This window comes from Drosophila sulfurigaster, chromosome X (assembly GCF_023558435.1).
Source record: "Drosophila sulfurigaster albostrigata strain 15112-1811.04 chromosome X, ASM2355843v2, whole genome shotgun sequence".
Lineage (NCBI taxonomy): Eukaryota > Metazoa > Arthropoda > Insecta > Diptera > Drosophilidae > Drosophila > Drosophila sulfurigaster.
In genome coordinates, this window is record NC_084885.1 from 16,928,578 (window position 1) to 16,948,884 (window position 20,307).

Below are 20,307 nucleotides of genomic sequence, written 5' to 3' on the forward strand. Positions count from 1 at the left end.
TGTTTTTTTTTTTCTTTTGCCTATTTTGCTGTTTAGCGATCGCATGAATGCCGCCGGCTGCCTGGAGCATGTCTGGCTGAAGGATGAGTGTGCGCTGGATAGGCAAATTTACTTGCAGCACGATGCAGACTATGTGCACGAAGAGGAGGAGGACGACGACGACGACGATGAGGATGATGATGAGGAGGAGGAGGAAGATGATGATGTTATTGAGGAGGAGGAGGAGGCGTTGGAACAGCAGCAGCAGCAAGTGCAGGAGCCAAAACAGAGCACAACTACCACAACAGCAACGACAACAGTTAGCAAGCAAATAACGCCGAACAAAGCCACCACGCACAATGGTCACAGCCGAGCCCATTCGAGCTCCAAGATACCGATTGCCACCAGCCACAGCAACGGTCACAGCAACAGCAACGGCCACAGCAACAGCAATGGCCACAGCAACAGCCACAAGCTTAGCCCCAGCACAGAGACCACTACAGCCATACACACACTGCCGCAAACGTTGAGCATGTCACCAGCGACAACAACAACAACAACAGCAACAGCAATCTTAAGTGCAAAGCCCACACAGATTGTGACGCCAACGCGTCGTGCCTCGGACTCGGATAAGGAGAACACATATACGGCGACGTTTGTGAAGAAACCGGTGGCCAGCACAGCGACCATACAAATTGGCAGCAATGGCTTGGAGGAGTCCACAGTGATTGCCACGCTGGCGCTCTTTCCTGATGCACCCACCACGCCCAAAGTCATACGCAAAACGCCAGCAACGGAGGCAAGCTCGGCGACATCTGTTAAGGCGCTGGTCAAGAAGTTCCAACTGGAGGAGCTTGAGGCGGCCAACAACTGTTGTTCGCCGCCCGGCATTAGCAACAGCAACAGCAGCGTCCAGCATTGCAACGGTGTTTGTCACACGTCTGCATCCCCGTCAAACAGTGCGCAACTGCAGCTGCAACAGCCACGCAAATGTTCGGTGCCCAGCGTGGTGGCGACGGCGGCAACAACTGGCAGCAACATGCGGCGCAGCATCAGCGGCAACGGCAGCAACACCAACTGCAGCAGCAGCAGCAGCAGCAACAACAGCGTCGGTGGCAACAAGACTCGACGTGCCTCCGAGCCGCTGACAGCTGTGCACAAGAAGCAGCAGCAGCAGCAGCAACAGCAACAGCTGAATAACAGCTCAAGTCCGAGTCCCAGCAGCAACAGCAACAGCAATGGCACCATCAATAGCAACAACAGCAGCAGCAGCAGCAGCGGCAGCAGCAGCAACAACGGCAGCACAGCATTGCTGTTGAACACACGATCGGCAGCAGCGGCAGCGCATCATTTGCATCACCATCACATGCATCACCATCACCACCACCATCATCATCATGTGGTGATCGCTGCCAAGAATGCCGCTGCTGCTGCCACCAACAACTTGAGCTTGGATCAGGGCATCATCTGTTAGCTAAGGGCCAATCGTGTGCGCCGCAATGCCAAAAGTTTCTTTCACCGCTTCCTCTGCTGCATGTAACAGTGCCTCAACGTGTAGGCCTGGTGGTCCGAGCCCTAGCTGGGCTAGCTGGATCACACTTCTAATCTAATCCCAAATCCACAACTAATGGATAATGGAGAATGGATGGGGAGGCGGCGGCCTTCGTCTGCCGCTTCCAGGCAAATTGGCTTACACGTGCGGAAGTGTTTTGTTTTAATTCAGTTTTCAGTTTCTTAGTTAATGTTATTAGCATCTAGTTGAACTAATTACCACACTGTATACCCCCTTCCACTTCCCACTCGCCCCCAAACCTCTAAACACCGCCTACATATAAGATGATCGCAAAATTTATATATATAAATATGTATATTTAAGCAAAATGTTCTTGTGCAGCATAATTATGAATGAGAAAGAGAAAGGGAGTGATCGCAGCAAAGAGAGATGGAGATTGGAAAATGGAAAAAAAGAGAGGGGACCCAAGAACGTGAGCAAGCGAGAGGGGAGAACATAAAACATTGTTTTTTGATCGCAAAAAACTCATTTCAGACATATCAGTCCTTGTGTTGTGCGTGTGTATTATGTGTGTGTGTGTGTGTGCGATATAGTTTATTTGAAATCGAACGATTCAGTGTTTCAACGAAAGGAAAAGAAAAATAATGTCAATTCAAGAGAGAGCATAGCATAAATTATAACATTATTCATATACCAAAAAAAACCAACAAACAAACAAACAAACAATCGATGGAGGATGAAGAGCAAAAATGCAGAAGTAGAGTGGAAAAAGAAAAGCAGAGAATTGAATCGTGGAACGTAAGTAAGATTCCATGTCAATATATACATATACATATTAGCATATACATATACATAATGTTGAATGCCAATTGGTAATTGTTTGTTAACGTAAAATTAAATGAAAGATGGTCAGAAGAAAGATGGAAGATGGAAGATGGAAGGAAAAGGAGCTTCGCTTCTATGGCGGCGAAAGCAGTTACTTATTAACCAAATGAATTAATCATACATATTGCATCTAGAGCATATACATACATACAAATACGTATGCATAAACATACATATATATATATACATACTCATGTGTAGTTGAAGTTGTTCGCATTGATTGTTCAAGAGTTACTTAGACGAGTAGAGCGAAGAAAAAGAGACGAAGAGAGGAGAAGATGACGTTGTTAGGCGATTGCTAAATTCAATTGTTAAATCTATCTGTATGTGTGTGTGTGTGTCTGTCTGTGTCTAACGTTCATTATATACATATTATATATATACACACTACATAATAGCATACATTATCGTACAACCACGTTTTGAGTTTGCGCCCCCTCCCCCTCCACTTCCGCTTTAGTTTCGATCCTCTCTTATTCCCCGCTCCCTTCACTTAGATTAATACTTACCTTGTTTTTAAATACAACAAACTCCCATCCCCCCAATCCACACCCTTAATTGGTTACTTTGTACATATATATATTCTTCGGATTTTTTTTTTTTCTTTGTCTTATTCAATTAAATGAATTATTTCAACTCCCTTTTTTTGCAAAAAACAAAAACACAAAAAAAATATACAGCCTACAAGTTGTATTTATTAGGACAAAGCGCGAGAGAAGGTCAGTTAATTGTTAAAGAGAAATAATTAATTTATAATGATAAATATTATGTTTAAAAAAAAAAAAAAACAGAAAGAAAGAAGAAAAGAAAAGGATAAAAGGCGAGAAGAGCCTTTCTTGATTTCTATTTTTACCATATTAATAATTACGTGAATGATACGAGTACTACTTCTCTTATTTAAACAAACAAAAACAATAACCTTATACCACAATTATTATTATAATGATAAACCCTTTTTTTTTTTGCGTCGTCGTTTACTGTATATTAGTAGTTAAATCGAAGAAACGAGAAAGTGGAATACGTGAATTGTGCGTTTTATTTGAAAAGTAATTTTAATTGATTGAAATTTGTTTGAGAGAAAATTCTATTATATTATTACATATAGTAATTATTTTATAGATAACTAATTTAAAATATATTCAATAAAATTACGAAAAAAAAAATCAATGTTTTGTTTGTGTAACATCGTTCAAAGTGGAAATAAATCATTCGAGGAGATATTGTGGTATCTGGTAATCATCGAAGACACCCGTAAACCGGATCACCCAACCGAGGCCATTATTGTTGACCGACTTGTGGAACTGCACCGACAGCTGACTACGTTTACTCTTATAGACTTTGGGTTTATCGTCACCACAGTAGCGTGCCATCTCCTGCAACTGCTGATCGGGTCTTCCGGTGTCCTCCAGTATCTGCAGATAATCCGTGTTACAGGTGGACCTTGAGCCCAATTGAATGACTAAAAAAGATGGAATTGAATTAGTCAGGGATCTGAGGTTAGTGAGTGGAGAATGAGATACTTACATTCGAAATGGAGCATTACACGATTGTTGCTTGGCACCCGCAGGTTCCAACGGCAATTGGAGTTGTTGCGCACACTCTGCGGATAGAAGGCGTTGCTGAAGACACCCGCCGTGTTGTAGATGTCACCACCACAACCAGGTCCGAGTTCTACTTTGTTAGCAATGTACGTCAAATCGATGTTGCTATAATAACTGCCCGTCTTAAAGTGCAGCCTCAGATCATTGGTCTGAGTGAACAGTCCGGAGCCCGTCTGGACATAGGTGCACTGTTGCTGCAGCGATCGATTCGTCGCCTTATCGAACACCTCCAAGGACTCTTGAGAGCAATCCGTGGTGCCAAGCGTAATCTCCGCATAGTACAAGCTCAGCACATAGCCAGCGGGTGCTGTGATAAACACATCACAGTCGGCGGTGTCGGCAAACACAATGCGACCTTGCAATCCGCCATAGTTGTGGCTACAGCCAGCATTGGCCATCAGTTGCAAACGGAAGCCCGGTCGACTGTTTGCCCCATTGCTGTGGAATTTCACGTATATATTCTTCGTGTGCGGATAAAAATCGTCGGGTATGCCAGTGCCACAATAAACATGCTCCGATGCATAGTCGAAGTATTCGCCTCTGGATTTCTTACCATTGTAGATCATGTGACTGCCATAGCCTTGCTCCAGTTGCACCGCATTCTGTCAACGAAGAAGTAAATCGATTGAGTTCAATTGTTTTCTTCCCCAACTAATTACTTAGGTAAGTTACTAATAGTACTATTAATGAGCTAATCTCAATTGTATGATCAATTAACAGATGCAAAGCTGGAAGTCTCTTGAAAACTCCCTCGTCAAACTCCCACAGACTTGGAACTTACCTCGCTGTCGTAGATCTTCAGATAGTCAAACGCACAAGAGCCATTGGCATCGGGTCCCTCCAGATCGAGGCTGAGGAAACGCAAATGCAGCATCACTTCACTCTCGATTTTCCACAGACAATACACATTATTGTCATAGTTGCCCTGCTCGTTGACCGGCGAACGTAATTCCAGCGGCTGCTTGCCATCGAATTTGATCAATTGACTGCCACAAGTCAGCGGCTTGGCGGTGACCACAAATTCAAAGCCCGTATCCGTAACACCGCCATCGGTAACGAAATTCATGAACAACGTATGCTGCGACGTGGTTAGTTTCGGTGGCAAATCCTGGCCACAGAATTTACCCAGATCCTCGGCAAAGGGTCCGGCACCATCGCGTATCACCAAATAGTCAGCGGCACAATTGTTGGTGGCCTCTACGTGGAAACTGCGAAACTCGGCGCTCAAATAGTAACCCAAAGGTGCTTTGAACACAAAACTACAGTCCAAATTATTCGCGTACTCTCCCACATATTTGTTAAACGTATAGCTGGCATTTTGCTCGCCCAGCATGATGTGCTCATCGCAATTGGGCATCACACGCACAACGAACTTGAAACCATTCGATGATTCCGATTGATCCGAATAGCTGTGAATCAAGGCACGATTCGTGTTTATGTGTAAGGTGGGCATCTCACCGCTCATCATGCGACCACAGTAGCGAGCCAAGCGTTGCTTCTCATCCGGCACGGGACTGGCAAAGATCTCGACCCCGTCAAAGGAGCATTGACGCGTTCCCGCCTCCATGTCCAGCTGCTCGAGCTTGATGGCGAATTTGCTGCCAGCTGGCGCCGTCAGATTCCAATAGCAATCGCTGTTGTGTGGCATCCGATCATCTTGATGCTGACGCGGTGACTCCACCACCTGAGTGCTGTTCACAATGCCACCGCACATCCGTGTGCCGTACTGCAACTGGAATCCCTGGCCGCTGAACGAACTGTCCGATGCCATGATCAAGTTGATCGATTCCTGTGCCCGATACACATGCCGCTGCTTGACGCCACACAGCACCGCCGTGTTCTTGACATCATTGTCATCAATCGTTGTAATTGTCACATTGTCGAACATGCACATGTTAACCGGCGATCGTTCAAGATCGAATTTCACGAAATTGATGATCAGTCCCGCTGCATACGGATCCCTCTTCAGGAACGTGTAATTGCAATGCAAGTTTGTTAAATAGCCCACTGGATAGCCGGGACTATTCAGCACACGTGGTGCATCATCGGCATAGAGGATGCCGCCACAATTGCGCTCGAAGCGTGCAATGAAACCATCGGCGGTTGTATCGCCATCGGAGCGGAAGATCAAACGCATGGCGGACGTTGTTGAATTGATGTAAAGCGGCGGATCACGACCGCAAATCGTTTGCAGATCTTCCCACTCGGCGGTGTCGCCCATGGTGCTGTTCGAACGCAGCTGCTGGACACGCAAATAGTCCTTGGTGCAGCCGTTGCTGTTCTCAATGTAGAAGCGAGAGATGAACGTGAGACCCACATGGAAACCGGAGCCGGCCTCAATTTCCCATATGCACTCAACATTGTTCTTGTACTGCTCGTTGAACTCGATCTGACGATACGGATAGCTGAGACGTCCCCCACAACCGCTGCCATACTTGACGCTCACATTGAATGTGGAACTGGGAGTGGAATTGCTGCTGACTGCTGTGTCAACTGGCGCATGGTACTCCACGAAGAGACCACGCTCCACCACCTTGTTGACCTCGGTGACCTCCTGACAATAGCGACCCATCAACGGTGAATTCTGATCGGGACCATTGTAGACCAACAGATAGTGCACATCACAGGCACCAGTTAAGTTCGCGCTCACCGACACCTCCAGCTGCACGTCCTCCGGAAACAGTGGATCCTCGGCATTGGCATTCGGACCCACAGCCCAGGCACAATGCGTCTTGTCCGCTGCTGGCTGTGTGATGGTCATGTTGTCGCCCGGTTCGAGGGGCCAGACACCGCCGCAATTCTCAATGCTGTAGTCGAGTGCCAGCGAACGCAGCTCGTTGCGACGATTGCCATTGACAATGACCTCAACAGGGAAGGGCAGGAGAACGCTTTGATTGATGGCGGCGGCACCGCTGCACAAGAAGGTCGGCAACAACGGTTTGGCGGAATCTGTGAGCAGCATTTTCAGGGGCGACAACATGTTGCAGACATGACGGTTTTGCATCATCACCGACGTGGTGTTGTAGTCCATCACGCGCAGTCGGATTGTGTTGTTGGGCGGCGGTGTGAGCTGTGTGCTGCAATAGATCGAATCGTTGAAGTTGCTAAAGCGCACTAAACGATCTTCGTTAACGTTCTTGATGCATCTGCTCATGCCATAGGCTGTGAAACGCAACTTGAAGCCGCGATGCGTGTCAAAGGGCAGCAGGAAGGCATCGATGCTCATCGTATTATCCATAGAAATGACTTCAGCGGGCGGATCGCGTGTATAGCGACTAATGATCGCCTGCATGTTGAGATCCTGGGCAAACACTAAACGACCGCGGTACGATGACTGAGTGCTGCCAATGTCAAAGTCCAGTATCTCGACCCTGACGCGTCTGTACTTCGGCACCTGGATGCGCCACAAGCAATGCGTGGGCACACGCACACCCAACGGATAGTTGGGTGTCTGCAGCACACCCATGGAGGCCTCAATCGTTTCGCCACAACGCGTGCCCACCGCCGCATAGCGCAGCTGGAAACTCTCCTGGACTCCCAGCTGTCCGTTGGGCACAATCAGATGCATCACCACCTTGTTGGTCTCGACGAGGAAGCGACGCGATTGTGTGCCACAGACTGTTAAGCGATCGCTAATGCGTTCCTCCTGATAGTTATCGCCAAACGGTTCGATCTCTTCGAGCAGCAAGTGGGTTCGACCCGTACAATTCTGTGGATCGCCGGGCAATTGCATAGCCCCAAAGTTGAGCTCTATCGTGCTACCCTTTTCCATTTCAATCGTATACACGCATTCCCTGGCCACTTGCGTTTGTAGTTGCAACGGGAACTGCTTGAGATTTGGAGAACTGATAACGCCGTTGGGTGTGTAGTAGCTGCCACCGCAATCGGCTAGCTTAACTGTCGCTTTGAAACCGGTTCGTGGCTCCAAAATCGACGTATAGAATTTGACGCGCAAAACGCTGCCAGAGGAGTAGACGACGTTCGGCTTGCGATTGCCGCAGTAGCGTCCCAACTGTGGCATCAATTCGGTGGCACCATCGTTGAGCTGCACAAACTCCTGATCACAGCCCTCATCCACGTTGTCCGTTTCCACGGTGCCGCTGTCGTTCTTTGGACTGCTGCTGGGCGTCAAATCGAACGCTTCGAACTCCAATGAAATGCGATGTTGTGGCGGCGCCTGAATTTGCCACACACACTCCGAATACGGATTGGGCAGATTGGGATAGTTGGGTGAGGTTATCACATGGCTTCTGAATTTGCCGGCACCCTCCTCGAGCACAATTTGCCCGGAACAGGCGTGTCCCAATTCCTCGTAACGAATGGCGGCCTTCAAGCCCATAAATCGACCTTTGTGGAATTTGATGTGCGCCCGATTCGAGGTCGTCTCGAGCACATCGGTGATGTTGTTCTCACAGTACTTGCCACGTCCCAGGAACGGGGAATCCTCCTCGGCACCGTTGCGCAACACGAAGAAGTTAAGGCAACTATCCATCGTACTGGATCGCAGCTGCGACTCAAGGAACGTGATGCGCAACCGTTTGCCCTGACGAGCTCGAATTGTCCAGATGCATTCTTCTGAAAACATCGTACGGCTGCGAAGCATCTGCGTGACATTAAGGACACCCTGACGTGCCGTCAACTCGGTACCGCAAGCACTTCGCACCTGTGTGGCAAAGCCCGTTTTATTAACGCTGGCGTCGGTGACAAATTCGAGGCGCAAATACGGTTTTCCATGGAACCAGAGGCCGCTGGCATTTAAAGGTCGACAGAGCTTGGACAGCTCCGACCATGTCTCCAGGTCATTGCTGCTGGACACAGTCAGGTAGTCCGTAAAGCATTCGTCGCTAAAGACTTCCAAATCGACGGTGGTCACCTGAACGGCCGCATGCGTGGCTGTATCCGATGGCACCAGATCCCAGGCACAATGCAAATTCGTGGCATAGCCATGCGGATAGCCGGGTGAATTGAAAGTGAGCATGCTATCCACATGGACCAACTGATGTCCGCACAGATGTGTCTGCTGCTCGGCACTGCGATTCGAGGCAACCGCTTCTTTGGACAGGCGCTGCCAATCAAGTCGGAAGGGACCGTGTGTCGCCGTGATGTACATCACATTGGTGTGTGAGATCATTGGACGTGATGCCTCCACTTGAAGCTCGGCGCCAATGTCAGTGTAACCATCGTAGAAGTGCAGATGCTGCAGGTCGACATCCCGCAAGTGCTCCACGGCCATCACTATCACATACTCACTGTCGACGGTAATGCGCCAGCTATATTTATCGGTCGTGTCAAGTCTGCTGGGATAATGCGGTGACTCAATGATGCCCGCAGTGCCGTTCAGTTCGTTGTGGTGGTCTAAGGGTATGAAATATATTAGTAGGGGATTGGACCTAAACTAATTTCCCCCTCAGTCCACTTACCATAGTTGTACTTGGCCATGAATCCCTCACCCACCACATCATCGTTACTCTTGAACTTCATCCAAATGGCGCCCTTCGACTTGATGCTCGCCGGCAGCTGTGTGCCGCAATAGACGCCAATGAGTGGGCCACGCAATCCCTCCTCACGTATCTCCAGATAATCGTTGTTGCAGCCATCGGATAGCTCCAGATCAAACGATTCAATGCTCAGCGACAACGAGTTGCCAGAGGATGCCGATATCAGCCAATAGCATTCAATGTTCACCGGATAACTCGATGGATAATAGGGTGTGGTAAAGGCACCCGACAATCCTGAATATTCGCTGCCACACATCGTGTCCATGGTCATGTAATTCGCCTCGAATTCGGCGACCAGCAACAGCGGCACACTGATGGTCAACGCATTGCCATGCGAGACTAGCGCCGGCGGATGACTGCGACAGAAACGTTGGCGTGCCGTGCCCCTTGTTGTGTCACCCTCATAGATCTGAATGCCGTGGGGCATGCAATCGCTTTCGGTGGCATAGGTGGCCGAGGCATCCGTATGCAGCTGAACATGCTGTGGGGTGAAGATGATGCGCTTGCTGGGATCGTTGGTGCGCAGCACCCAAACACAGGTCTCGTTGCGTGCCACCTGATGGGATATTGTCAGGAGCTCGTAGCTTGTCTCATCGATCAGCAAACTTTGGCCACAGGATTCACGATAGTGGAGCCGAAAACCATTGTGCTGTACCGTATCGTCCGTTACAAAACGCAGTAGGGCTCGATTGGTTGCGGACTCCTCGCGTTGCAAGTATTTTCCGGTGCAGAGAGAAAAGATCTCCGCTCCCTCGGTGTCGTCCAGATCGCTGTCCCCCATAGAGTACGTATCGCTGGCTAACAAATCGAAAGCCGACAATTTGTCCCAATTGCAATTCATACCCGATTCCAAATCCATCGCCTCAATGGTAAATGAAATTCTATGATGTGGAGTCACCTCCAAAGTCCATTCGCAATTGCTGTTCCGTGGATAGGGTCGAGGATAACCCGGTGACGAAATGACACCGGTTTTAGATGTCAATCTGCCGCCACATTCTGTTCAACGATGGAAGCAACTCAATTGGAGATTTCACATGACACTTTATATCACAATACTTACTGCTGGGGAAAATTCGATACGTGGCCTCGAAGCCGCGTCCATTCGTCGAACCGTCACTATTGAAGCTAACATGCAGTTTGTGGCCAGCGCTGGTGATGATAAGTTTGTCGTTGCGGCCACAGTGTCGCTCAGAGCGGAAGTAGGTTCTAAACGAATTGGAGATCTGTTCGAGGGAGGAGAACAAATAAGTAGGTAAGCTGTATGTATGTTTCTAATTAAACTAAAAAAAATAACATATATTAAATAACAGAGCTGTAAAATTGAACACTGAAAACTCTCTTGACCGAAGAGTTATTGTGACAATTTTTGGATTTGAAGAGGCGAAATTCGCTTTGGAAAAATTGTCCGCTAAAGGCAATATCCCTCTTCGCCACGTTTTAAGTAAACAATTATCTGAACAGTCAGCCCATTTTTTGTCCGATTAACAGAGTTGATTTCCCAAAATAGTTCATTTCATACTGAGTCATGTGTCGCATAAAGGGAATATGCTTAATAGGAAATTTTGACTATATATGCTTACTAAAATTATAGTAGTTATTGGGTAAAATGAATTGAGGCAGTCTACTAACCACAAGCGAATCCTTGGTGCAATTGACACTCTCCTCAATGTCCATATAGAGCACAGTGAGCTCAATAACCTGGCCCAGCGGTGCATGGATCAGCCAATAGCATTCCATATCGTTGGGATACATCTTCGGATAGTTGAGCGATTTGAACGAGCCGTTCATGGCACGCAGTTCATAAAGACAGCCATCGATGCGATACTCCAGCCGGAAGTTAATGCGACTCGTGTTGTGCACAATGCTGAGCAGCTGACTGCTCACATTATGCGTCCCAATTGTGGTAATAGACGTAGTCACGTTAGTCTGACCATCGACGAGATAAACCCCACCATCCTCATCATTCGGTTGACCTTCATGTCGGACATCGAAATGCGAAAACTCCACGAGAATGCGATTACCGCGCGGCGCACGAATTGTCCAGCGACAATCGATGGGTGCCGCCATATAGGACACACCATAGTTAAGGCTCTCGATGACGCTCTGATGTGTATCCAGCTCGACCACACAGTTGACCGCGTACGTTAACCGAAAGCCACGATCCGAATTACTTGAATCGGAATGGAAGATGACATTCGCCTGATTGCTATCCAATTGAAAATCCCTGTTACCCTCCGGAGGCAAGGTGCACAGCGTTTGCATTATGGGATTCCTCGGCACAATATTAGCATCGATTGCCTCAATACTCAAATAGTCGTAGGCACACGAGTTCAACTCCTCCAGTTCCATATCGTCCAACGTTATAGTCAGCTGCGAACCCAAGTGCGCCCTCAACTGCCACTCGCAGTGCAGCTCATGGGGATACTGACCCGGATAGTTCGGAGATGTGATGACACCCGTATCGCTCTGCAGACGACCGCCACAGCCGCTGGCCACGGTGCGCCAGCTAAGGCGAAAACCACGCGCCTGATTCACGTCATTCGTGTGGAAATGCAAATAGATCTGATTGCTGAAACTGGGAATGCGTCGCGGCATATTTGTGCCACAGAAGCGTCCAATCAGCGCCGATTGATTGTTCATGCCGTTGCGCACCTCCAGCCAATCGGCATGACAATTCGTCGAGTTCTCCAACTCGAATAGATCCAGCTGCAGCTCCATTTGCCGCCCGGCGCCCGTCACCACCTGCCAGACGCAGTCCAGGCCGCTGCTATAGTTGAGCGGATATAATGGCGAGGTGAGCATGCCCTCTGCACTATGGATGCGACCGCCGCAATCGGAGCGATCGACAAAGCGATACGACAACTCAAAGCCATCCCCAGTGTCCGAGAAGTCCGTGTGCATCGTGACCGTTAGGGAGCGCGAATGACTCACAATATCCTCGGGCAATTGATTACCACAGACGCGCAACAGTTGCGATCGTTCCGCATCCGGTTGGCCGGCAATCAAGCCATCATAGATACTCACATAATCGAAACTACAATCGCCGTCCTCCAGATTGAAGCTGTGCCAATGCAATAAAATTGCCTTGCCGGGCGGTGCCATAATGATCCATTCGCAGCGCAAATCGTTGCGATAGTGGCCAGCAGAATCCGTCGGTGAACGTATGTGATCCGATTCCTTGGTGTGCACACCACCACACTGATAACTCGATATGGGCATAGTATGGTATTTGAACTTATAGAAATGCGCCCCATTGCCGTAGGCGGTGACTTCGGAATGAATGATCAGCATATTCGTTCGACTCACAAACAACAGTGGAGCCGGCACAAATCTACAATACGGACCATGTATACCCTTATTAAGGCCATCGTTAAATGTAAGCGCATCGCCATCCGCACAGCCCCGCGGCTCTACCGTCTGTATCTCCCCATATTCCTCCTCCGAGCTGTCCGATGTGTCGGTCTCAAAATTCAAACGCTGCAGCCTAATGATCGTATTGGGGGCTGTGACGATTCTGAACGTACACGAATGCGCCTTCCGAGTGCCATTGGGATAACCCGGTGAGCTAATTGTGCCATTTGGTGCGTCAAAGGTGCGCGAACATTGCATGCGATAGTCAATCTGGAATTGATCGTCAGCGCGAACAGCAATATATTTAATACGCAGGCGACTGTACATCGAATTGAAACTGGGCGGCATTTGCAACGGACTGCCGCAATGTTTGACCGAGAGCCAGCCATCGGTGTTGCCACCACTGTTGTTCGTCTCGGGCAGCTCGTAGAACTCCATGCAGGAATCATCAGCCAGGCTGAATTGCTCAAAGTCCACGGCAATCGATTCGCCGGCAGCCGAGCGTATCTCATAGTCACAGGTAATACCGCCAGAGCCAACTTCAATGTTCGGTGCTTTGATTGTGCCACGAGCGCTGGTGTAGATGCCTCCACAGCCGGGCAATTGATCCTCGAGCGAGTAATGGAGCTGGAAGCCCAAATCGCTGCCCGTCTCATCCGAATGGAAGCGTATGAAGGCCTCGTGCGTGGGCAGCGTCAATGGCGCCGGTTGTTGGCTGCTGCAGTACTTGAACAGCTCCACATCGGTAAGAGCATCGCTTATCTGTGTCAAATGTGTGAGTTTTGTATTTGCAGTTGAACCCATTTGATAACTCAGCCTAACTCACCTGCACATAGTCAAAGTCACAGGTGGCATGTTGCTCCAGTTGCAGGCTAAAGAATGTCAACTTAATGCGCTTCGCGCGCGGCGCCACCAAATGCCATTGGCAATCGCGATTCTTGGGATATTGGCCCGGCGAACCCGGCGAGGCAAGTGTACCATGTGTCTCGATATCGATGCGACCACCGCATTGCGGTGTAATCGATTCCCAGCTAAGATCGAAACCCTCGTGTGCCGTCGAATTGTCCGAACGGAACCACAAGTACAGCTGATGGCTCGAGGAGATGATGTTACCGCCATGCGGTATATGATTGCCACAATAGCGTCCAATGATTTGTGCCGCAGCCGAGCGTCCATCGTTGATCTGCAGCCAGTCAAAGCGACACTCGGCGGAATCCTCCAAATTGAAGCTATTAAATGTCACATTCAGCACCAGCGTCTCATTGGTCCGTATCACCCAAGCACACTGTGCATTATGCTGATAGCTGCTGCCACTGGGCGGATAACGCAGTCGTCCCGTTTGACCCACCAGCATCCCATTGCAGCTGCTGAAGCGCTGATCGCACAGTCGACCACGATAGCCAGGCTGACACTGGCAGACGAAGCCATCGCCCGCAGGCGTTTGACTGCAGCGTCCGTTGTTCTGGCAGGGATTCGAGGTGCACGGATTGGGCAGCGGCTCGCATCGGGGAGCGCGGTAGCCACGCGGACACAAGCACGTATAGTTGTTGGGGCCACGGTCGAGGCAGACGCCACCGTTCTGCAAGAGCAGGGATTGCAAACAAGAGTTAAGATTGAATTTCACATATGGTAGAATGCTCCTTCCAAAGATCTTAATAATCCAACCATAATAGAAGAAATAAAGAAATTTACTAAGAAATACATCGATAGAAAAAAAATTTAAGCCGTAAGAAGACTGAAAAGATACCTAATACTCGATCTCCCCGATTATTATTATTATTGTTTCAGCACACAGATTGTACATAAAAGAAGAGACAACAAATATATAATATATGTATATGGTAGAAGGAACCTTTAAAGCAATAAACGTTCATTTAGTATTCATTATATCATATCAAACTTTCTAACATAGATTAAGATCAGATAGATATAGAGAGAAACAACGCTAGTAAAAATTGGTAATATTAATATTCTAATAAATGTAAGTAAAAATATATATTTATACCCGCTACCCATAGGGTAGAAGGGTATTATAACTTTGTGCCGGCAGGAAATGTATGTAACAGGTAGAAGGAGGCATCTCCGACCCTATAAAGTATATATATTCTTGATCAGCGTCAACAGCCGAGACGATATAGCCATGTCCGTCTGTCCGTCTGTGTGTCTGTGTGTCTGTCCGTCTGTCCGTCTGTCCGTATGAACACCTACATCTCAGAGACTATAAGAGATAGAGCTATAATTTTTTTTTTCGACAGCATTTGTTATGCTTGCACGCAGATCAAGTTTGTTTCAAATTTTTGCCACGCCCACTTCCGCCCCCGGAAATCAAAAAAAAATCGAATAACAAGCGTAAATTTAAAGCTGGAGTTGCGAATTTTGGTATATACTATAATTGCTATAGTAGTTATCATTCCTGAAAATTTGGTTGCGATCAGATAAAAATTGTGGAAGTTGTTAAAGAAATACTTTTGTATGGGCAAAAACGCCTACTTACTAGGGGTCTTAGTTGCTTTGGCTGACAATCTGGTACATTGCGCCGTCTATGGTATATTTTGAATGGTTTGCTGTATCGATATACCAAACATACCATTTGGTATATTTTTAGTATTTTTTTAGTATTTTCGGTATATTTTGAAATAATACCGCAATATTTTGCCCCTATTAAAAATGGGTAGCGGGTATCTCACAGTCGAGCACACTCGACTGCAACTTTCTTACTTGTTTTACCTTGACTATGAGCTAGGTCATAAAGAGCTTCGCTGAATATCGAAGTTGATTATTTGTGTTACTAATATTTAAAATATGTAAATTTTAATTTGTGATTAAATTATATTCTCACATTAACTCCTCCTTATTTTAATGCATGATTATCAATAGCAGCCTCCTAGCTCTTTACATTTGACTTTTAACTTACATCATTGAAAGCTTAATGATTTCCAAGTGGTTCAAGCTTAAGCATAACAAGTAAGAAAGCTACAGTCGAGTGTACTCGACTGTGAGATACCCGCTACCCATTTTGAATAAAAGAAACATATTTTGCGGTATTTTCTCAAAATATACCGAATATACTGCAAAAATACTAAAAATATACCAAATGGTATATGTGGTATATCGATATAGTACCGCATTCAAAATATACCATAGACGGCACAATATACCAGATTGTCAGCCAAAGCAACTCAGACCCCTAGTAAGTAGGCGTTTTTGCCCATACAAAAGTATTTCTTTAATAACTTCGACAATTTTTATCTGATCGCAACCAAATTTTCAGGAATCATAACTACTATAGTAAATATTGTATATACCAAAATTCGCAACTCTAGCTTTAAATTTACGCTTGTTATTCGATTTTTTTAATTTGCGGGGGCGGAAGTGGGCGTGGCAAAAATTTGAAACAAACTTGATCTGCGTGCAAACATAACAAATGCTGTCGAAAAAAAATTATAGCTCTATCTCTTATAGTCTCTGAGATCTAGGTGTTCATACGGACAGACGGACAGACGGACAGACGGACAGACACACAGACGGACAGACGGACATGGCTATATCGTCTCGGCTGTTGACGCTGATCAAGAATATATATACTTTATAGGGTCGGAGATGCCTCCTTCTACCTGTTACATACATTTCCTGCCGGCACAAAGTTATAATACCCTTCTACCCTATGGGTAGCGGGTATAAAAAGCTTAGCTAAAAGCTGGAGTTAATTTTTTGTGTTACAAATATTTCAATCCCTTTGCCATTTAGTTTGTGATGAAAATGCATTCGATCATTAAGAAACTCCTCCTTATTGAATGGTCATGAACTTATTGCATTTTTTGAGCGTTGATAATTTTTATCACTTAACTTATTGGTTACTGGGAACCTTATGATACCCAAGTAGACTTAAGGACACTTAACTCCTTTAATCAATTTGTTTCCTAATTATAATGTGAAATAGAAATTATCCAAGTTAATACTGATAAATGGCGAACTTACCAAGCATGGCAAATCGTTGCAGTTGTTGTTGGTGCCACGAACGCAGCCATTCTCGCCATAGCCACTGCCCACCATGCCCTGGGGACAACTGCAGACAATCGTATTGGATATCTCCGAGCAGATGGCCGCCGGATGACACAACGAAGCACGCTGCGTGCAGCTGGTCAAGCCAAAAGCATTGGGCGGTTGTCCGGAGGCGTCGCCATTAATCGATTGGCTGTTGCTGCGCACACAGTTGCGTCCATCGCCCGTCCAGCCAATGGGACAGTTGGCGCAATGACTGGAGCCGTAGGTATTGATGCACTCCACCCGCGGACTGAGACTGCAGCCGCCGTTGTTCGTCTCGCACTCGTCAATGTCCCGACAACTGACACCGTTGCCAGTCAGGCCGGGGGCGCAGGGGGCACAGGTGAAGCTGCCCACCAGATTGATGCATTTGGTGGAGCAGGGCGTGTGTGCACTGGCACTGCATTCGTCCACATCCTCGCTGCAGCTGGGCGACAGCGCATTGCTCTTCCAGCCTGGCTCGCAGATGCAGCGATAGCCAACCGCATCGCTGCTGGGCACACAGCTACCGTGACCACACAGCTCCCAGGCACTGGATGAGGAGCAGTCCCCCTTGCGCTGGGTGCAGTGAATCCCATGCCAGCCGGGCGGGCACAGGCAGCTGAAGGTGCCAAATTGATTCACACACTGACCGCCATTCTGGCAGCCCAAATCGGTGCCCTCAAACAGGGCACATTCGTTCACATCCCGCTCGCACTTCTGACCCTACAAAGCAGATAAAGAGAGAAGACAGAGAAATTGCAACTGAGCTCTGAAACGCCCCTCAATACGCCCCGCGGCGATATGCTTACTTCAAAGGCGGCACGACACTGGCATCGAAATCCATCCAAGGTATCGTAACAGGTGCCCCCGTTCTCACAGGGATTGCTCTTGCAACTGTCTTGATCCAGTCTCGTCTTCAGCCGTTGCGCCTTGTTTTCCACTATACGCAGACGCACCTGCAGACGACGCAAGAGCAAGCGACTTGCCTGGGTTCTGGAGCAGATGAACACAACTGGTTTAGTCAAATTGTTTCTCAGGAAGAACCATAGAGTTTCACATATGGTATAATGAAGGAATATATTCCATTGAAATTAAGTTCTTAATACTATAGCATATAATAAAATGCCTCCAAATTGCATTACTTAAACAAGATTATTCAATTTTCTTGAAAAGTGTTATCAGCATACATATAATTACATTTCTTTTAAGAAGCTTCTATTAACCAAGCTAATGCTTCTATATACAATTTATGAATTTAAATATTAAATTACATTGTTCTTTTTTCATTTAAGCTCAATTCAAAACTCAATTCTCCTCAAATTAAAAATTTTTGCGTTTCTGCAACTACAGTATTGAATCATAAATTTATTTAAATTTTAAATTCCGTCTTTAACCATAGTTCTTTGTTTTCTTTTTCGCTTTTAGTGCGCTTTGTCCTACCTGTTTAACTGCACTCCCAGCATGGTATTCAGCCCATTTGAGCCGAGTGACTGAGCCTTGAACTCGTTCAGCTGATCGGAAAGATCACGCAAATCCACAATCTCATCGCTAGTCCATTCATCTTTGGAGGAGCCACCTGGTCGCTTTTTGCGTTCACTCATCGGCATGAGCAGATCGAGGACATCGTATTCCTCATTGATGATCAGACGCGAGGTGCCGCTCAATCGAAAACTGATGTTTCGATTGGCGCCCGATTCAAATATCAAATTGCCATCCTTGCTAACGATTTTGGGACTGTGCCGGCGAATAGAAGAGGCGAGATGTAAGCCAAGCGAACCAATTAAAAAAAAAACAACACTGCTGCACTTACGAATTAACAAAACACTGCACGACAGAGTAGAGGTAACTCAGCAGTAGCAACTGCAGGAGCAGCTGCTGAACGCGTCCTTTCATGCTTTACACTTCTTGCATAACACACACACACAGCATACACTTTGCACAAGAAAAAAAGAATAATAATAATTAAATAATTCGGTATCCGCTGATCATACACGTTCACTTCGCGACGATTGAAACTCGACTCTGACATGGCCCAGCATCGTTGTCGGCGATGTCAACTGCGGGGCGTTTCTGCGCCATCAACAACACGAACTCTTCAAGTAAACGCCCCCCGAAGCAGCCCAGGCTTATCGATGCAACGACAAACAGCACTAGATTATAGAGTGTTTAGATGTTGTTTGCCACTGAAAACTAGTATTGCTAATGGGTCAAAGAATAAAGTAATCCGATCTAACTGATTTCGACCTATATCCAGAGACGTATTCATACCGAGAAGCTGAACAGATTGATAAAAACTAATCCTCCATTCAATTGCATTCAGTTGCCACATTGCTGTAATATTCAATTAAAAGATATATTTGGGAAGATCTGGTCAAAATAAAAGCACTAAGTTATCCGTACACAAACATTGTTAGGTATATTATATACATACATACATATATTTGATATATACATATATATATTATTAAGTAGTTGAACCAATACAGCAATAAAGTACCATAACACATATTAGGGATAACTCATTCAGGTCAAACCTGCAGTGTATTTATCAGCCAGCCAATCTTCTATTTCAACGAAGTTGTTCTTTAAGTGCATCAACAAATTCCTTAAAATGCTTTCTTTGAAATAAATAAGATAAAATAGAAATAAAGTTGGTTGTTTGTCTTCAAAAAGATTTTGTATTTGCTGAACATCCATAACTATCGAGCAACAGGTAAAACGATGATGATGATGACGCAGCCTAAAAGTATGCTACAAAAATTATTTAACTGCACTTGTTTTAATATATGCAAAACAGAAAATTGATCCTTTCTCAGGCATATCCTTACGCATTTTGGCAGGACTTGTTGCATTCGATTTGTGGGCCCAAAATCTATCGATCGGCATCAAAAAAATGTGGGGTCATCTAAGAATCCAACACTTGTAAAATTTCGTCTTCAGGGCGGTGGGAAAATCGACAAAAACTCAAAATTCGAAATATCTCAGAAACTAAAAGGACAATTCGAATGTCCTTTGGCCAGTTGATAGCCCTATTAAAAATAAACTGTTCGATACTAATTTCATCTTGATCCTGCCAAGGACTCCGGAGATATAGTTAATTTTATATATACGAAAAAATCCTTTTTTCTCAGCAATTTGAAGGACTTTCAAGGATATTCTTATATATTCGGTATCTTTACATCAATATCTATCGATCTGGAAAAGGACATCAAAATCGTCCTTAAAATGCCGAAGTTACGGCGGAATATTTGAATTCAGGATAATTTTTACATGGTACCCCCTTTGAGAAATTTTCGATGAATTTTCTATTTTTTTCCTAAAAATCCTTGAATGCCAATCGATAGTCTTGGCATGTGAGAGCACATAAATAAAGGTCCTTTCAAGATCCATGCAGATCCTGCCGAGTTATAGCCAAAATACGGATAATTCAAATCGGTACAGCCCCAAAGTATGC

The 20,307-nt window shown here is 46.3% G+C and overlaps 2 protein-coding genes across 4 annotated transcripts in view; one reads left to right on the forward strand and one right to left on the reverse strand.

The window, feature by feature from the left end:
- The window catches only part of LOC133847050 (death-associated protein kinase related), a 67,861-nt gene extending 64,666 nt beyond the window's left edge, over nucleotides 1-3,195 (forward strand). For all 3 annotated transcript variants that reach the window (XM_062281803.1, XM_062281804.1, XM_062281802.1), the window contains exon 6: nucleotides 37-3,195. In XM_062281803.1, the coding sequence (XP_062137787.1) occupies nucleotides 37-1,453 (1,417 nt within the window). In that variant the 3' untranslated portion in view covers nucleotides 1,454-3,195. The remainder of the gene's footprint in view (nucleotides 1-36) is intronic.
- Nucleotides 3,032-18,756, reverse strand: LOC133847049 (cubilin homolog). Its single transcript, XM_062281801.1, has 11 exons — nucleotides 18,664-18,756; nucleotides 18,294-18,587; nucleotides 17,663-17,846; nucleotides 16,806-17,576; nucleotides 13,654-14,406; nucleotides 11,106-13,589; nucleotides 10,537-10,699; nucleotides 9,399-10,472; nucleotides 4,760-9,333; nucleotides 3,902-4,580; nucleotides 3,032-3,836 (listed from the first exon to the last, which is right to left on the reverse strand). The coding sequence occupies exons 1-11, from the start codon at nucleotides 18,744-18,746 to the stop codon at nucleotides 3,583-3,585; spliced, it is 11,313 nt and encodes a 3,770-aa protein (XP_062137785.1). The 5' UTR covers nucleotides 18,747-18,756; the 3' UTR covers nucleotides 3,032-3,582.
- Between the last annotated feature and the right edge of the window lie 1,551 nt (nucleotides 18,757-20,307).

What these genes read in the sequence shown, in the direction of transcription:
- LOC133847049 (XM_062281801.1), bottom strand. Translation starts at nt 18,746, where the DNA reads ATGAAAGGACGCGTTCAGCAGCTGCTCCTGCAGTTGCTACTGCTGAGT. An exon ending in CTGGGAGTGCAGTTAAACAG is followed by an intron (nt 17,847 to 18,293) that starts GTAGGACAAAGC and finishes CATCTGCTCCAG; the next exon opens with AACCCAGGCAAGTCGCTTGC. An exon ending in CATGGCCAAGTACAACTATG is followed by an intron (nt 9,334 to 9,398) that starts GTAAGTGGACTG and finishes TCATACCCTTAG; the next exon opens with ACCACCACAACGAACTGAAC.